A 23,198-nucleotide genomic window follows, 5' to 3' on the forward strand; every position below is an offset into this window, starting at 1 on the left:
TGGTGGGGGGATCACTTCCGGGGGCATTTGCTGTCAATCAAAACGGTTTAGCCAATGGGGACGTACTCCTAATAAAGCCCGCCCACTCACGAGGTCTGTCCTCAAAACGCAGAAAGTCAGGCAACGCACGCGCAAGGTAGTGAGAGAGCACAAAGTCAGGGAACGCGCAAACGAATAACGTCATCGTAGGCAAAACATATTTTCATCAAAAGTTTTGTTGTTTTTGCTTGCACTTCAAAAAGGTTTGTCTGGTAGTGTTGTTAGTTTTATGATTTCAAATGTAATGTTTTTTTTTTTTAGGCACAATTCTGATTCCATATTTTGGAGGGATGTGAGAGAAAGCCACACAAATTGATGGCAACCCAGAACCGTCAGACAGGTACGCTAACCACTTACAAAGTGTGCTGGTTCAGCAATAAATGAATCGCCGTAGCACACTAAAGACTTGGGCGGTCGCCATGAAACAGCACTTCAGACAAGACCCGCCCATCGACATCTAAGAAGGTCACAACTATGTTGTTTATTTTATGATAACTGATACAGGATAAACGTTATACATTCTATTTTAACACTGATATTTTTGCTTTTATTCTCAATGTCAGTATGCAAAACAAAACAATCAGACAACACAGAAAACATTCAGTGAAATCAAGATTATGATACATAATTTCATCAGTATTAAAACAATCAACTTGGACTACGTTGTCGCCCGCTGATGTGTTTAGCTACAACGCAAAGAAAAAGGAGGGTGGAGGTGGGAGATTAATGCAAACATCAAGAGTTGGCTAAAAGCAAACACTGTAAAGAACCACATGATCGTCAGATGGTGTAAATGCATACTGTATGTAGAAAAAAATACATATGCACATACTCGTCATAATGAAGTACAGGATACACAAACATACATAAACGCATTGATATCATGAGCTCCTTGTAGAAACGCGCATTAAATCCACCAACGAGCAGAAGGCTATCTGGCATTACACGCTAAAAACTACACTGGACTTTCATTTAAAAAAAAAGAAAAGAAAAGAAATAAAACAGACATTCACATTTCTGAAACTATTTCCATGATGTGGTCACGTCTTGATTTTTTTTATTTTTTTGTTGTTGTGTGCCAGATGCAGCTGCTGATGCTGAGTGACAGTTTTGAGGCAGGGAGAGGGGTGGGGTTGGGTTACTTTTTCCTGGCCCCAGTGAGTCCTGACTAGGTAATGACTCCACTCCTCCTCCTCCCCCCCCCCACCCTACATGGTCACTCTGCATGAGGGAGTGAACACGTGGGGGGAGGAGGGTACACAAGTACTGCACTGTTTATTTAGTGTATGGCTGTCCATGCATGTAACCTCTGTGTGTGAGTGTGTGTGCGCGCGCGCGCATGTGTGTGTCCTCTTAAGGCGAGGAGGGGGCTTTGTTTCCGCTGTAATGAACGCGGTATCTATTGACTGCTTGCCCTTTGAGCTCTGTGGACAGGCAGGTGGTCTTGCAGGGGATCATGTCTTCCTCATCCTCGCCCATCAGCCACTTGTGCACGCCGCGCTCGGCCAAGGCCGTGACGTGCTCGGCCCGCCAGCCTCGGTGCCACTTGGCCAAACGCTCGTGCTGGCTCGCTGCCACTCGGTGCTGAGACTGGAACAGGAAAGACCGGCCGCGCAGTTTAGTTCGAATTTAAAGCCCAAGTGCCATGCCTAGAAACATTCTAAGATAGACATTGTAATGAAAAATACATATAACATCACTTCAATGTCCATATGAAAAAATCAATTTGAGCGGAGAGCGCGTCATCCATGCGCAAAGTCACGCAAGTCTCATTCGATATTCAAGTGGTCGCCATATTGGCTGCATCCCCCGTCCATGACCTCACCCTGGACCTTCGCCATGGAAAACACGCCCCTACTGTGAGATGCGCCTCTTCAACACGGAAGCTCTTTTCGAAGAAGAGAACGTCACACAACTGAGTGAAGTGACCGGGGCAATATTACCCGATTGTTTCGAGCCATATTTAGATGATATGCGAATCACGGCCAAACCACCTCCCTTCCGTGGGGGCGATGAACAATGGCGGCCGCGAGCAACTACGATGGCGTGGCCAAACCGCCTCCCCGTCCAATCCACCTCCACGGCGGAGACGAGCCATCCCGGCCAAAGACGTGTCGACAAGGCCGGCGGCGAGCCACAAGTCCTGCAGAGGCCGTCCTTCAGCGGCTGCTGCACGAAAGCCTTGCGATGCGCACATCGACACATTTAGCACCCCTGAGTTACGGAATACGTCCCCCAGCCCACAACTATTGGGTTTTTTTTTTAGTAGCTGTATACACACCTATCTGTCATTTGGAACCCACGAAGCTCTCGTCCTTTGCATCCGTGCAGTCCATTTTTCACGTCGAACCGGGTCTCTTGGAAACTTATGAAGGGTAAATTCATCCTCCCGAGTGTTCGAGCAATCTCCAGCAATGCAACGAGTCGGCATTTTGGCTAACACGAAGGAACAACGAGCTACCTTCCAGCGGGTAAAACTAGTATAAACATACGAGACCGCTTGAGTGCGTCACTTCCTGCTTCTTGTCGTAAACAAATCCCTCGAGAGGATTTTCACGGCGGGAGTTACAAAAAGCTGTATACGTCAAAATCATGTTGTGTGGTGAAAAAAACGGATGGGTCCATTCCGGCCTCCGTTTTTTTTCCATTAATAACCAAACCCAATATCATCCATTTCATGAAAGGGGACCGTTAAAGCAATCAATTCGAAAGTAGTGTTGCAAGGGGGGAGTTTGGCGCGTTTGTAACCATCCAATTCCATCAGCAGATGCAAAATATTTTACGCATTAGTGCAAAACAAATCACTAGACTTTTAGTAAATAAGGCCTTTGGAGAGCGGTCAAAAAAGAAGACGTGCTACGGTACCTTCCTGGCCTTGACCAGCGCCCCCCTCCGGTACATGTAGTCCTCGGAGTTCATGACAAACACCATCTTGTGAGTGTTGAGCTTGAAGCGGCAGTCCAGGCTGCCGGCGTTCTCCACGCCCAGTTGTCGGTGCCACTCCCGCCTGCAGCGCATCGCCTCCACCTGACGTACCTGCCAGCGCCGGAAGCGACGCAGGTTCCTATACGAGACAGACGCGTGATATCAACGTTTTCTCATTCGGACATGCCGACGCCAGAACGGATGCTTGCGAAAATGGCTCCGACGCGCTGTAAAGAGCTGAGCCAACCACATCAGAATCACATCATTAGAGCTAATGTTCTGATTCAACACATGCTGAATGACAGTTAAGAATGAAGGTTTTATGATGCAAAATGTCTGTCCTTGGAATAGATTGAGACTATTTTGTGATGGAAAAAGTTCAAAAAAATGAAGGTTGACCCCGTACGAGAACAGACGGTGTATGAATGAAATATCATCGAGTATAATACACAACAAGGACGAGTTGAACTATTTTACCGTGGAAGAAAGACGGGTTTGAAAAAGTAGCCGTCTGCTTGTGAACACAGACTGGACTCGGTTCCAACAAACTGCTCCATATAGCTGGACAAGCACTGAAACGACAAAAAAATGAAATCATTTCACTGGAACAATTACAAGTCGTGATTTTGTGCTTTCAAAAATCCGATCCTCAAATGAATTTACCTGAACATCCAAAGGGTCGTCGGCCTGGGCCTCCTCAGTGTCCTGCAGCTCAATTGTCATGGTCACGTGACCCTTATTCTGAATAAACATCACCTAGTAAAAGAAACAGCAAATATTAAAGCATTAGTTACAATTCTATAAAAAAAAAAGACAGAGCTAATTTCCCAGCAAATAAAGAAAAGAGCCCATCCATCCATTTTTTTTTTTTTTTTTAACTTATCCGAGGTTAGGTCGCAGAGGCAGGATTCTTTTTTCAGGGATGCCCAGACTTCCCTCTCCCCATCCACATCCACCTTTTCCAGGGGCATCCCGAGGCATTCACACGTCAGCCGAGTGTGTCCCATGTCACCCCCGGGGTCTTCTCCCGGTGGGGACACGCTTGGAAAACCTCACCGGGGAGGCATCCGGATCAAATGCGCCAGCTACCTCATCTGGCTTTTTAACCACCTAGGTGAGCTCAACCCCAGAGATAGGAGACACCAAACTCTGCTTCCTCATAGGGAAGCACGTCAGTGGAATTAAGGAGGTCTTCGAAGTATTCTGCCCACCAACTCACAACGTCCCTAGTCGAGGTCAACAGCGCCCCCATCCCCACTATACTGCACTGCTTTCCCCTCCTGACACCCTGGATGTTGGATCAGAATTTCACCTGAGTGCCCAAGACATGCGGTCGCAAGTCCGGGGACATGACCATAAAGTTGTCCTTGGGCGTCCTGGTGCCAGGTGCACGTGAGGACACCCTTCTGCTTCAACATGGTGTTCCTAATGGACAATACTTAATGAGCACGGAAGTCCAATAACCAGTCACTCACATTTGAAAAACGTACGACTGTAGTCAGCCATGCCCGCAGATATGAAGTTATGGGTGTGTTCTGTTTGTAATTATGAGTGTACCGCTTTAAGAGCGGAGGGGGCGTTGTCAGGTAAACTAGGGAGTAGAAGTAGGCTGAGCAGCAGAGACCGTGTGCTTCCGTGTTTAAAAAAAAAAAAAACAACGTCAGGCTGTGGTTCACTGCGCTGGATTGGTTTTCATGTGTGCTGACAAGTGCGCACTTGCGCAGTGGCGCAGCTTAGAGGGAACATTGGTCAAGATTACACAAAATAAGCGACATTTTTCAATATCTATGTACTGCTACTCGTAAAAAATGGGTGATTTTTCGTACTCGACTGCAGATTTGTGAGTGTGATGGCACATACTCACCCGTCAAATCACAGTGACTGCAATAACGGAACACTGCTCAGGTTCTGATCGGGGTGCATTCACCCCATTCACATCCTTCCAGGTCTCACTGTCATTTCCCACGTGGGCATTGAAGTCCCCCAGCAGAACCATGGAGTCCCGAACGGGAGCGTTCTCCAGCACCCCCTCTAAGGACTCTAAAAAGGGTGGGTACTCCGAACTGCTGTTCAATCCATAGGCACAAACAACAGTCAGGACCCGACCCACCCCCGACACGAAAGCTGAGGGAGGCTACCCTCTCGTCCACTGGGGTGAACCTCAATGCACAGGCAGCGAGCCAGTCGGCAATAAGTATACCAACACCTGTTTGGCGCCTCTCACCGTGGAGAACACCAGCATGGAAGAGAGTCCAACCCCTCTCAAGAGGACTGGTAACAGAGTTCAAGCAGTGTGTGGAGACCAGTCCTTCTATTTCTCATCAGAACTTCTAAACCGCACACACCAGTTCAGACTCCCTCCATGCCAAAGAGGTGACGTTCCACGTCTTAAGAGTCATGTTCTATAGCCAGGGATCAGAGCACCAAGGTCCTTGACTTCGGCCACAGCCCAGCTCGCACTGCACCTGACTATCTCCTGCGTATTAGTTACTATGTCCCGAACACCCACCCATGGTCGTTGAAGGGAGTAATCGCACCATTGGAACAATACCAGGAGAGGACCTTGGTGTAGTTTCTTTTTCTCCTTGAGGGTTTTTGGTCAAACAATCTGTTGCTGGATGAAGTGTCGACAGCAAATACTGTGTGTTCTTATGGTGAACTTACAAAAAAATACTCACAAGCCAAAGATGAAATGTCTGTTCAATTTGGACGACGTGCACACCAGAACACAATTCCCATGCTGCCTGAGGAAAAAATCCATCTACCGTAATTTCCGGCCTATAAACCGCAAGATTTTTCACACACTTTCAACTCTGCGGTTTATGCGGTGATGCGGCTAATTTATGCGTATTTTTTCTAATGGCCCCAAGGGGGCAGTCGAGCCGAAAAGGGAAGATTGAGACTGGTGGAATATATGTGCCGAGGAAGTGACTTTTACCGGTCCAGCCCTGTTAGAGCTGTGCTAGCATGTTACTGCCACGTCTCAGTGACTTTTACCGGTGTTTTTTTTTTTTTTTTTTTTAAACCAGCCCTGTTAGTGCGGCGTTAGCGCGGTGCTAGCATTAAACTCTGCGTGTACCATCTTTCTTTGTAAATATCTCATGTTTCAATATCAGTTTCAATGTGGGCACTTGTGGCTTTTACACAGGTGCACTTTGTGTATGTACCAAATGGTATTTCTTTAAAAATGTACTGGGTGAGGCTTATAATCAGGTGCACTCTGTAGGTCAGGAATTATGGTACTTTAAGGGTCATCCTGAGGCTTTCGTCTAACCAGGAAAAAGCAAAACCTACTACCCACAATGGATATGACATTCTATGATTATGTGCATAGAGCCCATTGCCAGTCACACCAGGTACAATTTTGCTTTCACAAATCTGTTGAAATATATTCCATTTTAGCCCACGATTCCCTGGAAGAAGACATTTTGTATCTCAACAGGAAAATTGTGGTCAGTGAGTGAGCAAACGATGCATAAATGAAACAAATTCAGTTGTGATTGACTGACTTTGAAACAGTTCTCCTCGGCCATGGCTCTCTCAGCCTTCCACTGGTAGCTCGTCTCCCAGGCTGCTCGCACGCACTGAGAAGAGAGGTTCCCCCCGGCGGCACCCCTCTTCCTCTCAGCCAGATACAGATCGACCACTTGCAGACAGACCTCGTCGCTCACCAGGTGCTGCAGCTAAAGTCACGAAATTGATCTTTAGACAGGGGAAGCATCACATTGGGGGTACCGGCGCTTTATGTGGGACTTTGCCTACCTGTCGGATGATGTTGTGGATAACCTTGTCGATGGTGAAGCCAATGTACGCGTGAATGGTGAACATCTCCCGTAGTGTATCCTCGTACTGAGTCGAGTCGAGGTTGCCATCCAGCAGGCTGCGCACCATGTCTAAGAAGGCTGGATAGTATTCTTCCAACTCCACCTCACCTGTACACAACATCAGCAAAATTTTCAGCAATCACCTGGAGTTCCGATTAGGACTAAAGAAACATCGTCCAGTACTAGGTATAAATGTGTACTATTGTTACTGCAGCAAAATGAATTATTTTTGTTTTTGTTAGCAAGTTGGAACATAAATTCACATTTAAAGGACATTTTTGACAATGGAGTACCATTTGGTGTCTAGACAAAATTAAATTGAATGAGGGGAAAGAGGCAGGATGGTGGAATAGTGGCTCACAGCTGTGTCTCACATCTGAGAGGTCCTGGATTGAAACCTGTTTCTATTTTGGATTCTCCCATGTTTGTGTGCGTTTCCTTCCACATTCCAAAAACATGTATGCTAAGTTGTTGAAGCGATGATGATGCTCCCAAACCGTTTTAAGGTTGGGTCCTATATTTAAAATACAGAATTTGCTTTTTGTGCATTGTATTGTCTGTGCTTTCATCCTGGATCAGGATGTGCCCAGGTGGAATTTTAAAATGACACACCATCTCATCCTGCACTTTCTACTTTGGCTTCAGACCAAACCTTTCCTACTCGGGAAAGAGAAACTCTCATCCAGTTTAACCAATTTTTCTTCGGTTATTCACATACTCCGACAGTCATTGCATCTTAAAACAACATTTCTTTAACTTTCTCCATTAATATCGAAAGTAAATATAAGCCGCATGCCTAGCTCGTCTTTGCTCTACGTTGCCCAGACTGTGTTGCGAACTAAAGCAGCGGTGGTGGACGCTGTCATTATAAAACACATTGATGGGCTGCGCATGTACTGTAACATTTGTAATTATAACTATATGTCCTTAAGAGCGAGGGGGGAACAAGTAAAAAGAGTGTGGCGGAGCAGTGGTCGTTGTTAGAAAAAGTTCCGTGTGCTGTTCAAAAGAAACCAGTGGCTTCTTCTTTTCATTTTATATGAATTGTGCCATTGGATGTAACAACCAGTCATCCCTCACTCATTGAATCACATTGCAAAATGCCACAAACTGAATAGCTGTATGTTATACTTTCAATTTGCATTGGATTATGTTTTATTTTTTGCACGCAACGCAGAATATCTGGGAAGAGACTGCATCAGCGGTGCACAATTGCGCACGCGCGCAACTTAGAGGGAACATTGGCTTTTTTTTTTTTTTTGGCACGCCATCCTGTGAATGACCAAGACTGTCTCGCGATCAATGCATTGAGCACCCCTGCTTTACAGCAATCTGATCTGTATTATTGGAATAGGATAATAATTAGGATTTTATGCTGATCGACTTTAATGTCATAATTCGCTGATCACATCAATTCCATCGTTGATCGGGTCCACAAAGACATTAACGCCGCATTGCCGCTTGTGTACAGTATATTATAATCCAAAACCTAGTTTATTTTTAGCCTTGTTGCGTGTCTTTTGACATACTAATGTAAATATCTGAGCACCAATCGTCTTTTAAAAATAAAACAAACAAAACAAAAGAAAAAACATGGTGATGTGTGAGAAACGCGTATGGCCTGGATCAGACATGACAAATTTGATCTTTCACCATTGCACAATGTCAGACTACCAGAATAAAATCTTGCGTTGAGATATCACCACATCCCGTTTTTTTACGATCATCAGCCTTCATCTTGTCAACCCAAACGTGACTGGGTACACTCATTACCATGGTGACGAAAACAATAGTAGGTCGCACCATGTTTTTATAAAAACAATTATGGAGAAACGTGTGTTCATGGTGTGGTCACCAGAGACTTCTCTAACTTACTTGGCTGTTTGAGGCGCAGCTCCATAGCAAGGTCACACGCCTTTTCCCGCCTCCCTTCGGCCACGAGTAGCCGCTCCCTGCTCTGCTCGGCGCGGTGTTCCAGCAGCTGACGCTCGGCCTGCCGGTACACTCGCAACAGGCGCGAGCACAGAGTTTGGTGCAGCCGTAGGAAGAAGTACCAGTAGTTGTTGACGTAGAACAGGTTGTAGACGTCGTCCAGCTCCTTCTGGTGCTCAGCCTCAGGGTCGCGCAGGTCCACCTTTTCAGTAGCAGTGCCAGAACTGACCTCCATAGGTGTGGATCCGGGGATAGTTCCGGTGATGGTCGCAGTTTGGCTGGTGCTGCTCGGAGTGCTGGAAGCCTCGGTGTCCGTTGGTTGGGACGGGCTGCAGCGTCTCCGTCTGGATTCATTGTTTAGTTGCTGCTGGCTTTGGGCTTGGACTGGTTGAGTATGTGACTGACTACCCGTTGCTGCTGCTCCTCCTACTGCATCAGAAGTGTTAGTAGTCCCTCCTGTTGTTGTGGTTGTCGTCGTCGTCGTCACTGCCGCCACCACCGCTCCGCGTTCTCCTCCCTCCTCTGGCTCCACCTCCTCGTCTGTCCAATCCTCTGTGTCACTGAGCTCGCCACGACGTGAAAAGAACAGGTCGGGGACAAAGTGCTGGATAATGCGCTTGATGTGGTCCTTGTCGTCTTTGTGGATGGTGGGCTGGCGTTTGACGTGGTAGATGATGAGCGCGGCGGCGTCTTCTAGGACCTGCTTGTCCTCGTACGTAAACACCATGTGAGGCTCACTGGCTGACGCTGTGCTGGAGCCGTTACGAGCCTGCTGGCCAACGCCTCCTTCTTCTGTGCTCTGCTCCTGTCGCTGAAACAAGCGTGAAGATGATGAGCTTTAATAGGCTGGATCGATCCTCACAGAAATCCGTGTCCCCAAATGAACATTTAGTCAAGCTATTTTGTACAGAACTTTTTTTGTTTTCCTAACATTCAGTCTCATTGCCTGATATTTGGGAATTTTTTTATTCTTGATTATCCTTATGTACCGCTATTGTCCACTTTGCTCCTATAAAGACGGAATTTTCCCCTTACTGGAATAATAAAAGGCTCACTTTGTTCTGTGTGTAAATTATGACCCCTAACCCAAGAAGTCAGGGAGTCACTAAGGCTGGGAATCTGCATTTGGTCAAACCCACATCAGCTGCCTCAACTTGTATTTATACAAAAGTCAAAAGACATTTTGAGGCTAATTATGCTGACAGTGACAGCCTCCAAAAAGAGGCAAAGCTGGGAAATCTGAAGGGCAAAATTAATTTAACGGATGTTTGACAAAATGTTTCATGTGTAATACTTGCAACAGCATATAAAAACATTTCACACGATGAAAATCTACGAGAGGTGATCTGGAACGTGGACAAAAAGTCAAGGGGTAATGAGCCAGACTTTCCTATTCTGACTAAATTATGGGGGTGTATTTATGACGCGTCATTGAAATTGCTTGAAACATTAACTGTCACGGTATCCAGCTGCTGGTTGATCCGAGCTTTAGAGAGAAAAAGCGGTTACCTCATCGTAGACACTTTCTATTTCATTGAGGAGACTCTTTGAGCGCAGGGCTTTCATATCATTCTGTTTGAAGTTGACTCCTTGATGGTCCAGGGACTTGAGGTAGGCCTTCTCATACTGCTCCCTCCAGATCTTGTTAAAACCCTGCTGGGCCTCTCTCCACTCCTCTTCCTTTGCTTTCAATCTGTGAACCACAGTGCAGGTTCCGCCATTATTAATGTTAATGTGCTAAAGTGAACACCACTGTATGTTGGTAACCGTCAGCCTTTAAACTGAGTTTAACATGCATGTAAATGCAAAAGGCACACTCAACCATAAAATTAGGCATATGGCACATGTATAATCTCACAAGACATAAACATTGTGCCTTTATAAAGATGGTAATACTCAGATTTGAATGACTATCAGGGGTATTAAATTTAACAAATCCGTAAATTAATGCAGTTGTAATTTTTTTTGTGGTGTTCAAGTGTATGTGTCTCGGCTGAGTTGGGAACACCAAAAGATCAAAGGGAGGGGGATGTCTGGCCTTCCTTGCTAAAGCTGCTCCCCCTGAGATCTGACCTCGGATAAGATATGGATGGATAGTTCAAGTGTACTGCATCATAGGAAACTGTCTTTAACATTTAGTTACATAAAGGCCATAACGGCGCCAGGTATAAGAGCAGTTAAAGGGGAAATCCAGTGGTTTCCATGAACAATGTATCCAATAAGTCATGTAATATGTACTCTATCGTAACAATGTGATGTTAAATCATCTCTTATTAAATAGTGTTTTGAGAAGATTATCGACAATTTTGAATTTTCAGGGGCGCTGCCATTTTTTCAGGTCACGTGTCCTACGTGGGTATATGTGACGTGTTACGTGCCGTTCCACGCGCTGATTTCTCGGATTTATCCTCATCTGATGAAGAAATAGGAGTATCGGTTGATCGGGAAGACGGAGGAATACTTTCATAAAGATTTGAACCTGTGGCTGTAAATAACGCCGCTGAGCGGCGGAGCCGTGAGTTCGCTCCCCCGCGAGCGAGCTCCGCTACTCGGTTGTAAATAATGTTGAATATTCGGATGGTTCTTCAGGTGGAATGACGTGGAGCGAGCTCACACGTCACATACACCCACGTAGGTCATGTGACTCACGAAAATTGTAGCGCCCCTGAAAATTCGTAACTGTCTTGTCTTCTCAGAACACTATTAAATGAGAGAGGATTTAACACCACATTGTCAAAATGGAGTACATATTACATGACCTATTGGATACATTGTTAATGCAAACCACTGGATTTCCCCTTTAACTACACGAAAATTCATATTGTTTAAAAAAAAAAAAAAAAAAAAAAACACCTTTCTTACAGCATCAATCCAAACTGAGCATCGATATTACAATATTACAGTGTAAAGCATATTCATCATTAATGCTGTGGCCATTGACTGTAAACTGACAAAGTTCCTTTGAAACCCATCTTATTTGTTTTATATGGCAGTTATGTTTCATATTCATTCATACAAATAGGCATTTCTAAAGTGAAGAAGAAATGTTTAATCTCAGCAGGGAAAGAACAGCTCTGACCTCTTGAGCACGACAGGCACCGCTGTGGCCGGACTCTTCTTCAGCCCCTCGATGATCTCCGGGGCCTTGTCGCCATAGATCCGATACACGGCGCGGCGTTGGATGACCTCGGAGGTGCCGCCTAGGCAGTCGTCTAGTCGAAAGCGATCCTGGTCCTCGGGTGAGAGACGTGACAGCTTTTTCTGGACGCTCTCGAGCACTCGGATGGTGGCCAGGTTGGTCTCCAGAACCACATCCAACTAAAATAAACACACATTCACTTCATTCAAAGTATGTCCACACAACCCCCAGTGATTCATAATTTCCAGACTGGTGTATTGTTCTGTCGAATCTAACACATTTAAGATGACTCAAAACTCATCTTGTTGCACCTATGCACAATTTGGTGAACACCCAAAGATGCCACCAAAATGCTCTGCTCCTAAGAAAGACTGGCAGAGTAGTAAACCCACTCGGATGATGTTGGGCAAGGTTCTGATTGCTATTGACAGTGGAGGACGTTAACAGCTGATCAGCTAGTAACAACTAGCTGTTAAGGCACACTGTCCAAGTAAAAGTCATTTTCAGTACACTGTTTGAATTTTAAAAACTCAATATCAATGCATCACTGATTTCAAAACGCAATAAGCAAGCTAATGGGAAAGCAATAATATTATTATGGGCTGTAAAGCATACACGCCGGATTCTTCACACTTACAGTGCATTCTTTAGAAATGAAATGATTTGCAGCCAATTTTTAACGGTAATGATACAAATGGGTATGAAATTATATTCAAGTGCTTGAATCATGTAGTCTGGGGTATATTTAGCATTTAAACTAAATGCCGCATTCTCTTGTTAATGGTGTGGGTTATGTTCCACACTACCCCCATAATAGATGAGTATTTAATTCATGCATACAACGTCAAAATATATGTATGTGAGATCTGGGTGCTATTTTTGTCCATTTGGGTTCACCATCTTCCCATTCTAGAGTACTGTAGTATCTGTGACTGAATTTGTGTAACTTGAAAAAGCAGGGCCTGACCTATTGAGGGAAGTCTGAGTCAGTAAATGAGTGTGTAAACTTGGTTGGCCGTTTACTGCCTTAACAGTTATCCACTCTATGTTGAGCGACTTGGCACGTTCCGTGTGAATTGTGTGCTTCTTTATATTTTATGAGGTGGGGGTTTGGAAATTTTAGCTATGTGTCTAATAGACAGGGATCACTGAACACTTAGATAGTGTAGACACGCTAGTAATTGTTGTAAATGTTCACACATTTAGAAAAATAAGAACATCTCTAGTACCTCAAATCTTTCATCCTCACAGCGGTGCAGCTGCTCCTCATAAGGAGTCTTTTTGGAGCTGACAAAGGTGGAATCCTCGGACCAGGAGGGGAATGACACCCAAGTGTCATTTAATACCTAAACACATCAAAGTAAAGCATCAGTAACAGGTTTCTCTCAACATAAATATTATTTTCTGCGTCAATAAAATATTGTAAGAGTAAATAAATAATATAGTAGTCATACCTCTTTACACAAAGCGGTGCGCCCACTGCATTTAGGCTGCTGGTAGGTCTTGGGCAGCGCTCTGTAGCTGGAGCCCAAACGTTTGCAAGAGGCGTAATCAACCTCCCTGCCTCCTCCTCCCTCCATGTAGCGATCTGACAGCCCAGACATGGCATGAGAGAGCTCTTTGTCTCCCAGGAAGGACTTGAACTGTGTGTACACTTCAGGAAACTTCCTGGAAAGCGTTTGGATGCAAACTTGAATGATTAATATCAGAAGGCCGGACACAGTTTTGCTTTGTTGTACAGCATTATATGGGCATTTGCTGCAGTGGGCGGAAGATTCTACAGAAGTGCATTACCCGTAGATGTGTGCTCCTTAAAATGGGATCGCTGACCTCAAACTCTGATTCTATTTATATTATTGTAGTTCAGTAGAGAAAAAGATGCAAACAGTCAAATGCAATGTTTGCGCGACCCGGAGGAAACTCCGTATTGAGAAGTGGTAATGTAAAAAATTCCCACTAACACGAAGCGGACAGCGCATTCACTCTAAAAATCAAAAAATGGGGGTCACATCTTTCTTTTAAAGCACTCATTTTAAAATGAACTCTCACAGTGCTTTCCCAGAATTCAGAATATACAGACGCACTGTGAGCTACTGATATGTGAACTCATAGTGGTTGCTGGCAAGATTTCGATTTTGGTTGTGAGGCGAGCTTGGCTCCAGCCGTGAGGGGAAAAAAAATGTTTCTCCATGTATGATGAGTTGGGATAATTACAAGCACAGTTCTAAATGTACTTGGGCAAAATTCTCAGTTGAAGTTTTATTTGCAATACGTTTTAATTACTTAAGTCTTTATTTTCCTACATTTTAAAAAACTCAAGGATCAAAATTTGTATAAAAACACACCTAGAATGTATGTAAATGGAGTATTGTTTACGGCATACATGAACTAATACATAATGCATTACATTTTGGAAGATGATTACCCTACACGGGCATTTTTTACTTTCTCCTTACCCCAGGAAAGGAGTGACAAGCTGAAGCAGCTCAGCTCCTGATACCACCTCCTGGTTGAACAAGGCAATGCAGCGCAGGAAGTTCTCATACACTTCCTGGCTTTTAAACAGGCGGCGAACCTGACGGACAAATCACAATGTCAGCGTTATAGAATCTGTAAAATATGACTTCAGTAACCTGCCATGGAAGAACATCAACGATTCCTTACCTTATCAAAGAAGGAGAACTCTCGCAAGACTCCATGTTTGCCAACTGAAGCGATGGACTGGTCTTTGGTGCAGGAATACTTCATTTTTTTCTTTAGGATGGAAAAATAGTCATGATGAAGTACAGACATACAATATATTGTTAAGTTGCCTTATATATTGAAGTAGTAGTTCATCATTTGGATGCACTACCTTGAGTAGCGGAGACATGTGGGGCAGGAGGATGGGTCTGGGCCTCTTTTTGTTCTGCTTGGTTATCAGGTCATCGTCTTCTGGTCTCTTTAGTTGCTCTTTCGTTCCCGTCAGTGAGTTCCCGGTGAACTATTGAAAACATATTGTCTCGTGTCACAGGGCTGGATATCAGATAAACTTAAAGAGATTCATATAAATGCTACGTGTTAAGCTCGCTGTTAAAAAGACAACGTTTACCAGCATGGCATTTTTGGGGACTAAGTTATGGACCAAAGAGATCATGCTAATGTCAGTCTGTCTGTACTGACCAGCGATCTCTTGGCGTCAGGCAAGAATTGACCGAACTCGGCTAGCAGGTCCTCTTGTCCTTTGAAAAGACTGGCAACTTTAGAAAAGACCTCATCTTCAGTCATCCCGCTGGTACCTCGACTGCCTCGGCTCTCCTTCACCTCCAGCTGTTCCTTCTGAGAAATGGAAGGCCGTGAGAGTATTATTAAGCTGGCCATTAGTCAAGGTGAACGAGAAAAGGCCGCTGATGGCAACTTCAACAGCACCATGATGCATCACAGCTTTTTCACAGAGGAGTACCTGATATGTGTGAAGAATCTCTAGGAAGGCTCTGTATATTTCTGGGTGGTCCAGAAAGCGGTTTTTGATCTTGTTTACGTAGCTGATGGCACTGTCGAACTCGACTGGGCTGGTCTCGGAGGCAGGCGGAGACACTGACGAGGTGGCGGCCTGATTCTGGCCATCTTTGCTTGCCAATGGAAGGGACAATCTGCTTGGATTTTCCAAGGGCCCGGCTGAAGAGGTTGACGAAGATAGGGAATCTGCTGAACCTGGCTTCACGTCGCTGGTTTGGGGGGTTCCGGCTTCAGAGGTGGTGGTGGATGTAGCACCAGAGGCCGACGTTACAGTGGAGGTGGTGACAATCTTCCCCTGTTGTCCGGGCGACACCTGAACAGATGACAAATTCAAGTCCAAGTGCTCTCAATGGCTGTCCCGCAGTAGAGGAGAATCATATATTTGTCTTTGGCAAGAAACCAGTGAAAGAATTCCAAGATGGCGGACACAATTTTAACTGTTATTTTAACACCTAAGGTACAAGATCACACGTCAATTAGTTTCTTGATTCCAAAAGCATCAATCTGTATAATGCACCTAATACCAAAGTATTATGTCATGATGGTTAGAGATAAATCGCCCAATCATGTGGTTTTGTCTCATCCTTTAGCTTTGTTGTTTTGGTACTTAAAGCAGTGATGCTTTCTATAAAAAAAAATAATAATTAAAATTAAAAGCCACTTTACTCCAACTATGCAACATTAACTCAGCAGTACACTTGTTCGTGAACACAGTGGTGCACTGAGCAGATCAAGAGCCCCAAATGTCCTTCACAAGTCAATGAAGACCACACAGTAATGGACGATAATGGATGACAGAGATTTGATGAGAGACGCCGTAACTTTCTGGAGAGCATAAAACCAAATGTTTGCTGATATAAATGAAGAAAACTCTACTTGGCATGTTCACATGCCGTTGGTACTGAAGCCCATTTGAATTGATGAAAATCCCACTGCAAACCTGATCTGAAAAAGAACAAAATTAGTGGAAAATGAACAATGCTGGGGTGGTGTAGTAGTAGTGTAGTATTTCTGCATTAAGTAGCCGGGGCCATTTAGTTCACTGCAGCGAGTACCAGGGGCCAGTTGGTGTGAGGCTGAATTTACAAGGGTAACCCTGTATTTTTACAAATAGTTTTTAAAAATATCTTAATGATCTGAGGGTGTTAAGAAATGCACTACTTTTACCCTCTACACGATAAGTTTATGAATTATTTTATCTGGAAAGACTATGGAAAATGTATACATAATACAATATGTAGAAGAAATGTGAAAACATAACATGGTAGCTGTTTAAAACCTGATTGGTTGATATGTTTTGTTTTCTGGAACGTAAAGGGCGTTAAAGTGGTGTTAAAATGCGTTGGCTTGAGCCTGTATATTTTTTTAATACTATATTTTGTCTTTGTTGCCCTTATGAGGAAATGCGGCTTGGAAAATGGATGGGTGAATATTGTTTGGAGTTGTTTTTTTTCTTCATAAAATAATAATTAAAAAAAAAAAAGTCTGATAACAGTGTCAATTCTTGCTCAAATCATTGTCGTTTCCATGTCTTCTCGACAGAATGTGAGAAACGTAGGCGACCCCATCAGAGTGTGATGGGCTTCCGTGGTAAACCGTGAGCAGAAACGTCGTGTGCCTTTGAGCCTCCAGGATTTAGCAGCCCCACCCACCTCAGAGACCGTTACAGACCATGAAATTATTTTTGCAAAACTTCAATATGAAAAAGAGATTGGCTCAAATCTCACATCACACTATGTTTTTGATAAATGGGGCTGCCGTGCCCGGTGAGTACGTTCTCGGAGCTCATGTTTGCACTGAACACAAAGGTACTAAAGATGTATGTATATAATGTGTACTTAGCTATAGTTGAGTTTTATTGGGAATGTCAGTATATTATTAGTTGAAATTAAAACACAATGGCCATTTAGTGCCTGGATCAGACTACAAGACCAATTTTGTCAGACTACTGCCATAAAATCTTGCCGCATCTCAGTCAGTCAGTGACAACACTAAAAGTATATTTCGATACCACCATATCCAATTTTTTTATGATCACTGGGATTTATCTCATCAGATCAAACTGTGTCAGGAAGGCTTGGCCAGAAAACGTGTCACTTTTCGCTGAAAGCGGACAAAACCGTTATCATGACAGAACAATGGCCCGCAGTGGCAATGTTAGGTAAAAAAAATATTTAAAAGGGGGGGGGGGGATGCAGTGTGACATGGTGCTCGAGAGATGGTGTTTTGGGCTGTCTAATTAAGGAGTGGTTGTGGTATGTTCATGGACTCATTATACATATATATATATATATATATATATATATATATATATATATATATAAAATTTAGCCCGCAAGCCGGCAACAAAACATTACGTAGCCTAGCAAGCTAGTGCTTGCACAAACATTTTTACGGAAACATGCCACATTCTGTTAAATCATGTTCTAAAGCTTTGATAAATATTTTATATAGTTTGTGTGTGAATATATGTTAATGGCGATGATCAAGTATGTAAATCTTAGCAAGCACAAGAAGCAACACACTCTTTGTAATACAGAATTGTGTTGTTCAAGGTGCGCTCTCAGAGTTGTTGATATGCCACACTAAACGGAAGATATTTATATATGAAAACATGATAGAATTTCTGGGCCAAATCACTGGTCATGAATTATGTCACACTACTAGAAGTTTTGTGATTCCCGACAAAATATGCCAAGCCCGATCTGGGAAATCCCCCACGATAGCAATATCGAGCCAATATCGGGACTAAAATTATGTCAAATCATCTAGGAGGTACCCAACTTTTTGAGCAGCTGTGTGTAAGAGACAGATGGGACTGATGCAGGATGGGAGGAGAGTTGAAGCAGATTGAATATTCCATAATAGTATCTCTTAAGAGGTGGAACAAAGGTGGAGCACTGCCACCCGTGACCAGAATGTGATGACTATTCCAAAATAGTATCTATGAGAGACGAAACAAAGGTGGAGCACTGCCACCCGTGACCAAAGTGTGAAGTTTAGGATCAGAGACTCACCGTCTATGTCACTGATGGTCACAAGAAAGAGATGTCTAAAATGAAACATTTGATTTCATCATAGTACCCATGTTTGTGTGAAGAAAGAATTTAATATTCACTAAGACATTAAAAGCTAAAGAAAAATTATGTGATTATATTCTATCGAGGGAGTCACTGATGGTGTAGTGGTGCACACGGCTGCCTTTGCGCGGGCAACATGGGATCGATTCCCGCTCAGTGATGGTGTCGATATCTGCCCTGCGACTGACTGGTTCAGGGTGGACTCCGCCTTTCGCCCGAAGCAAGCTGGGATAGGCACCAGCATTCCCGCAACCCTTGTGAGGATAAGCGGCTTGGCTAATAACCTGAAATGACATATTCTATTGACGGGAACTTAATCAGTTACAGCCAGTCACGACTTGACTGGCTGGTGTATACTGTGTTAGGTTACGTGATACCATGTTGGCACACAAGAGTCCCGCACAATTTTCCGAGTGAATCTGGGAGTATTTTTGATAATTATCGCAAACAAAACTGCAAACTCAAACCATGTCCTATGCAAGGCTGGATACTAAACACACTCCCAGAAATTTGGATGTGCGTTTTGGAGATCGCAGTACGGAGCTAATCGGGCTACTGGCTCCTTTGGACACAGAGGCCGAAGATTCATTTGCTGGAACTGAAGATGTAAAATTGACAACAGCTAATATACTTAACACATTCAGGTGCACTCACTCCAAGCTCTACTTCGACGGCGTTTGTCAGACCATGCTCACTTGCCCTAACTTCAGGAGGCTCCATGGCAATGTGATGGAGTGCTGATGAGGACATTCAGAGCCGAAATAGACCCCATCCCGCTATATTGACACCCTACAAAGTAGGTTAGAAGTATGTGTGTGTGTGTACCCTTGTGTGTGTAATGCATATTGAGCCCTTAAACTGCAATCACTGTGATGCATTTTCAATTTGAGAGATGCCTCTGGTATTATAACTCATAAGTAGAACAAGTGTTTTGTGGGTACTGATACCTGAAATTATGAAGACTGCTCGTTGGTCATGTTTGCTGTTGGTTTAACATGATGACGATGATGATGACAGCATCGGTGGTTTGCAAATGGAATAGTTTATAGGATTATCAAAAATATCTGTAATGGACCTTTCCAACCTGTCGATCACTCATACAATAACAGCCAATCAGATAGCCCCATTGTCTTAACCCTTGCCTTGACACGCTCCTGCCGCCATTTTGTCCCACAAGCAATGCTGGTTGTCAGTAGCGTGGGCTTGGAAAAGTTAATGTTATAAAGAAAATGGTCCTCAGATGTGCTTGGGGAACGTGCCAATTATGATGAAAGATATCCTGCTAGGTTACAAAGGGCCCGGTTGATTCATTTTCCAAAGACTAAAACACAGTTGAAAAAGTGTCGACGATGGATTAAGGCTTGCGAAAGACCGGACATACAACTAAATGTGAACAATATAAACAAACACAAGGCTGTATGTACAAAGGTAAGTGAGGGAGAAGTATCTTCTCTGAGTTTGATTTCATTATTATCAGTGCTTTATACATTGCAGGAGAACAACTTTCACTTTGTTCGTGTATCACTAACCTGGTGAATGAAGTGTCTCATGTTTTATGCTGAAGAGTCGGGTTTGGGATACGTAAATGCGCGATGTCATGCAAGAGAAACGTCTATTTGCCTATTTGTATCGCATCGGACTTTTAAGACAGAGCACTGGGTTCGATTATGAGCCAAGTCAAATGAAGACACCCACTCACTTATAAAGACTACAATGATATTACTTGTGATCTTTCCAAATAAAAACTACTTACCCTGCTTTACATGCGAAGTACGATTCCACTATTTCATCCCGTTGGATTTCAATATGAAGTTTGTGAGGCGTCGAACTTTTTTTTTTTTTGCATCGATCGCCAACGTTTCACCGTAACTCTGACATTGCGTCCTGCTCCGTCCAAAAATCTTAATTCCGTGTACATATCATTGCTTGAAATAATTGAGACCTCTCTGTAGAACTCTCTTGGACAAATTTGACGCATTTGGCAAAAAACATACCCCAATATTATCAGGAATACGCGACAGAGGATTGACTTCAAACATGTTCTGTTCAGTCGCCATTTTGAAAGCTTGTGGGACGTGGTTAAGGGGGCGGAGCTTAAAATCACCAGATCCATTGTGCCCTCTGTCCTATCTTCTCCTGATGCTGATGATGTATTGGTACATTTACCTGATTTACATGCAGTCCGCACGGATGCCGTTCCCACTCAGTGAAGATGTGAATAAGAGTGTGAGTGGTTGTCTGTCTCTATATTTACCCTGTGATTGACTGGCAACCAGCTCAGGGTGCAGCCTGTCTTTCTGACAAGGTCAGCTGAGATGGGCTCCGGCTCTCCGCAATACTCAACGGGAAAATCCGTATTGAAAATGGATGAACTGACTACGCACGACACTTGTATCGAACACAACAGTCACTGTCCCAATGACGTTGCCACAAATCTAATTTATAGTCCCTAGAAGCACCAATTTACCGGGAACGCAGTGTGAAATTGGCTATTGTCTCACCTGTGTGGAGAAAGGCGACTGAAGGAAAGCGATTCCATTCTTTGGGACCTCTATCCGGTACCCAGGAGGGAGGAAGGCATTGAAGCCCAAAACTAAGTCGGGGTGGCCATGGAAAAGTTGCGACACACGGTTTATTACGCCTGGAGTGTCAATGCTGCACAGGAGATCAGAGGGAATAAAAAAAAAAAAAAGATTAATCAGTGATTATAAAAACACAATATATGCTTAATAAATGTTGAGGCGACTCAGAGTGTAAAATATTCAGAAATACAATGAATTCTTGCAGACAGACGTCACAATCCTAAGCATTTGCGTTTGCATTTGAAGTCTCTGCTGAAGAGAGAACGGGAAAATACCTCTGTGACTTGAACTCCTTCATGATGTCGAGAAACTTGTTGTATATCCCAGGGTCGTTCGCAAAACGTATTTTAACTTGGTCCAGGTATGACAAAGCATCTTCAACCTGCAAAACACGTCGAGAACATTTGGAACATGAAGCACACGACAGAAGCGTTTCGGGACGGTCAAATAACGACGGCAGGATGCTGAATCAGCTCTGCTGCAGTTCAACCAGCGTACGCTTCATATTTAGCCCAATAAGCAAATGTACGTGAACACACACACACACACACACACACACGCGCGCGCGAATGCAGAGCGGAATCTCCTCAATGGGTACTTGTGCATATTTTCGAACGCCGCAAGTATCGTCAATGTCCGAGGCGAAATCTCGGTCAGCAAATACTCAAGTAAACAGCTGTACGCGGTGTACAGCAAGTAAATAAATAAATAATAGAATGAATGCGTGGCTACCAAAACACGCCAGGAGGCTTTTGTTCGCTGCTTCGTGCCTTTCTTTATTCATCACGAGCAAGTTTGGGTAAAGGTTACGATGAAATAATGTGTTCGAACAAAGCACTGGCACATATCTTTGGAGGGTTTACTCGGGCTAGCGTTAGCCAGTCAAATGACGACAATAACTCCTCGAGCACCTACACACGCATACACATTTTGACACTAGAGGCTTATTCGTCGCCCATTTTAACCATCTCACAACAGCAAAATGCGAACCCCGCGATACGAATAAACACGTAAAGAAGCTGCTAATCAAGTGGAGTAGCCTCTCTCGGCTAGCCCTGGCTGACGTCCTCCACTTTGTTCGGGGTGGCTGAAAAAGGGAACAAGGAGGAACTTCCCACAAGCGAGCCTTTTTTTTAAGTTCATATTTGCTCTGGGTGTCTGCCAATGACATAGTGAAATGAGAAAGTAGCGCAAACTGTGTCGTTCGACTGTCACTTGGGACGCCCGTCCATACAAAACACACTTTCCCATATATAGGATTAAAGATCGACGTTAAACTGCTGTGAAATGAATAACTTGGGATATGCCAGAGGTCCGCGGCGGTGTTCGCCAACAACGCTTTCACTCGTCTCGACGTTCGGTGCCTCAAATGAGGCAAGCTCGGTGTAATAAAACAAAATGGTTGTGACTGACTCTGAGGGGACTTTTCCTCCCCCTTTGCCGTTGTCTTACCTTGAGCTTCTGGAAGTGCTGCTGCTGCTGCACTTGCTTTTGTGTTATAACGAAAGGCTTGTCTTGGATTTGGTTGATTTGTTTCGCCGTGCTGTGCGCCTGGATCTTCGCCATGAGCCCGGCGACGGGAGGCTGCGGAAGCCCAACTTGCGAGGGAAGCTTCGGTGTCGCTTCGGCGGGTTGGCTAGCCGACAAAGCGTCCTCTCGGTCGGGGAGCCAGCCTGCCACCAGTGAGCCAGCGAGCAAAGCAAAGCCCTACTTTGCCTGGCTCCGGCAGTATTGCTCCGCACGGCGCCAACGGAACGAAAACCCAGCTGAGATGACAGAGACAAGCAGCTACTCGAGGAGACTTTGGCGAAACATCGTCGAATTGAACGAGCGGACTCGAGACGCATCAGAGGGAGGGGAAAAATAAGATGAGGGACAATGGTTACCGTTTATCGTTTTTAAAATAACTATCGCCTGTCTCTTTAAATTCGGCGGCAGCGCTGTTTCTCCACGTCCGGAAGCCAGAGTCAAGTAAAAAAAAAAAAGGAAAAAAATGAAAAAAGGGGCGTAAAAACTAAGACTACGCATGCGCAACGATGGGAGGAGCTCAGTTCACAAGAATGAAATAGCTCCACTCCCCCCACACTGCTACAAAGGAACCGTGTTATTTTATGGGAACTCACTGTACACACACATTTACCTCCAAGTTTTACCAAGAACCGATCACGAGTCTACATCA

At 44.2% G+C, this 23,198-nt stretch overlaps 1 protein-coding gene across 1 annotated transcript; it reads right to left on the minus strand.

Annotated features, from left to right (window-relative positions):
• Positions 1 to 786: 786 nt before the first annotated feature.
• On the minus strand, positions 787 to 23,035 carry sin3b (SIN3 transcription regulator family member B). The gene is made up of 19 exons (XM_061824797.1): positions 22,472 to 23,035; positions 21,295 to 21,401; positions 20,939 to 21,092; positions 15,302 to 15,670; positions 15,022 to 15,177; positions 14,714 to 14,842; positions 14,524 to 14,613; positions 14,316 to 14,434; positions 13,314 to 13,527; positions 13,089 to 13,205; positions 11,800 to 12,038; positions 10,230 to 10,413; positions 8,664 to 9,531; positions 6,727 to 6,896; positions 6,474 to 6,647; positions 3,628 to 3,720; positions 3,442 to 3,536; positions 2,905 to 3,103; positions 787 to 1,629 (listed from the first exon to the last, which is right to left on the minus strand). Exons 1-19 carry the CDS (start codon positions 22,583 to 22,585, stop codon positions 1,393 to 1,395), a joined length of 3,828 nt encoding a protein of 1,275 aa, XP_061680781.1. The 5' UTR covers positions 22,586 to 23,035; the 3' UTR covers positions 787 to 1,392.
• Between the last annotated feature and the right edge of the window lie 163 nt (positions 23,036 to 23,198).

Source organism: Syngnathoides biaculeatus, chromosome 7, assembly GCF_019802595.1.
Source record: "Syngnathoides biaculeatus isolate LvHL_M chromosome 7, ASM1980259v1, whole genome shotgun sequence".
In the NCBI taxonomy this organism is placed as follows: domain Eukaryota; kingdom Metazoa; phylum Chordata; class Actinopteri; order Syngnathiformes; family Syngnathidae; genus Syngnathoides; species Syngnathoides biaculeatus.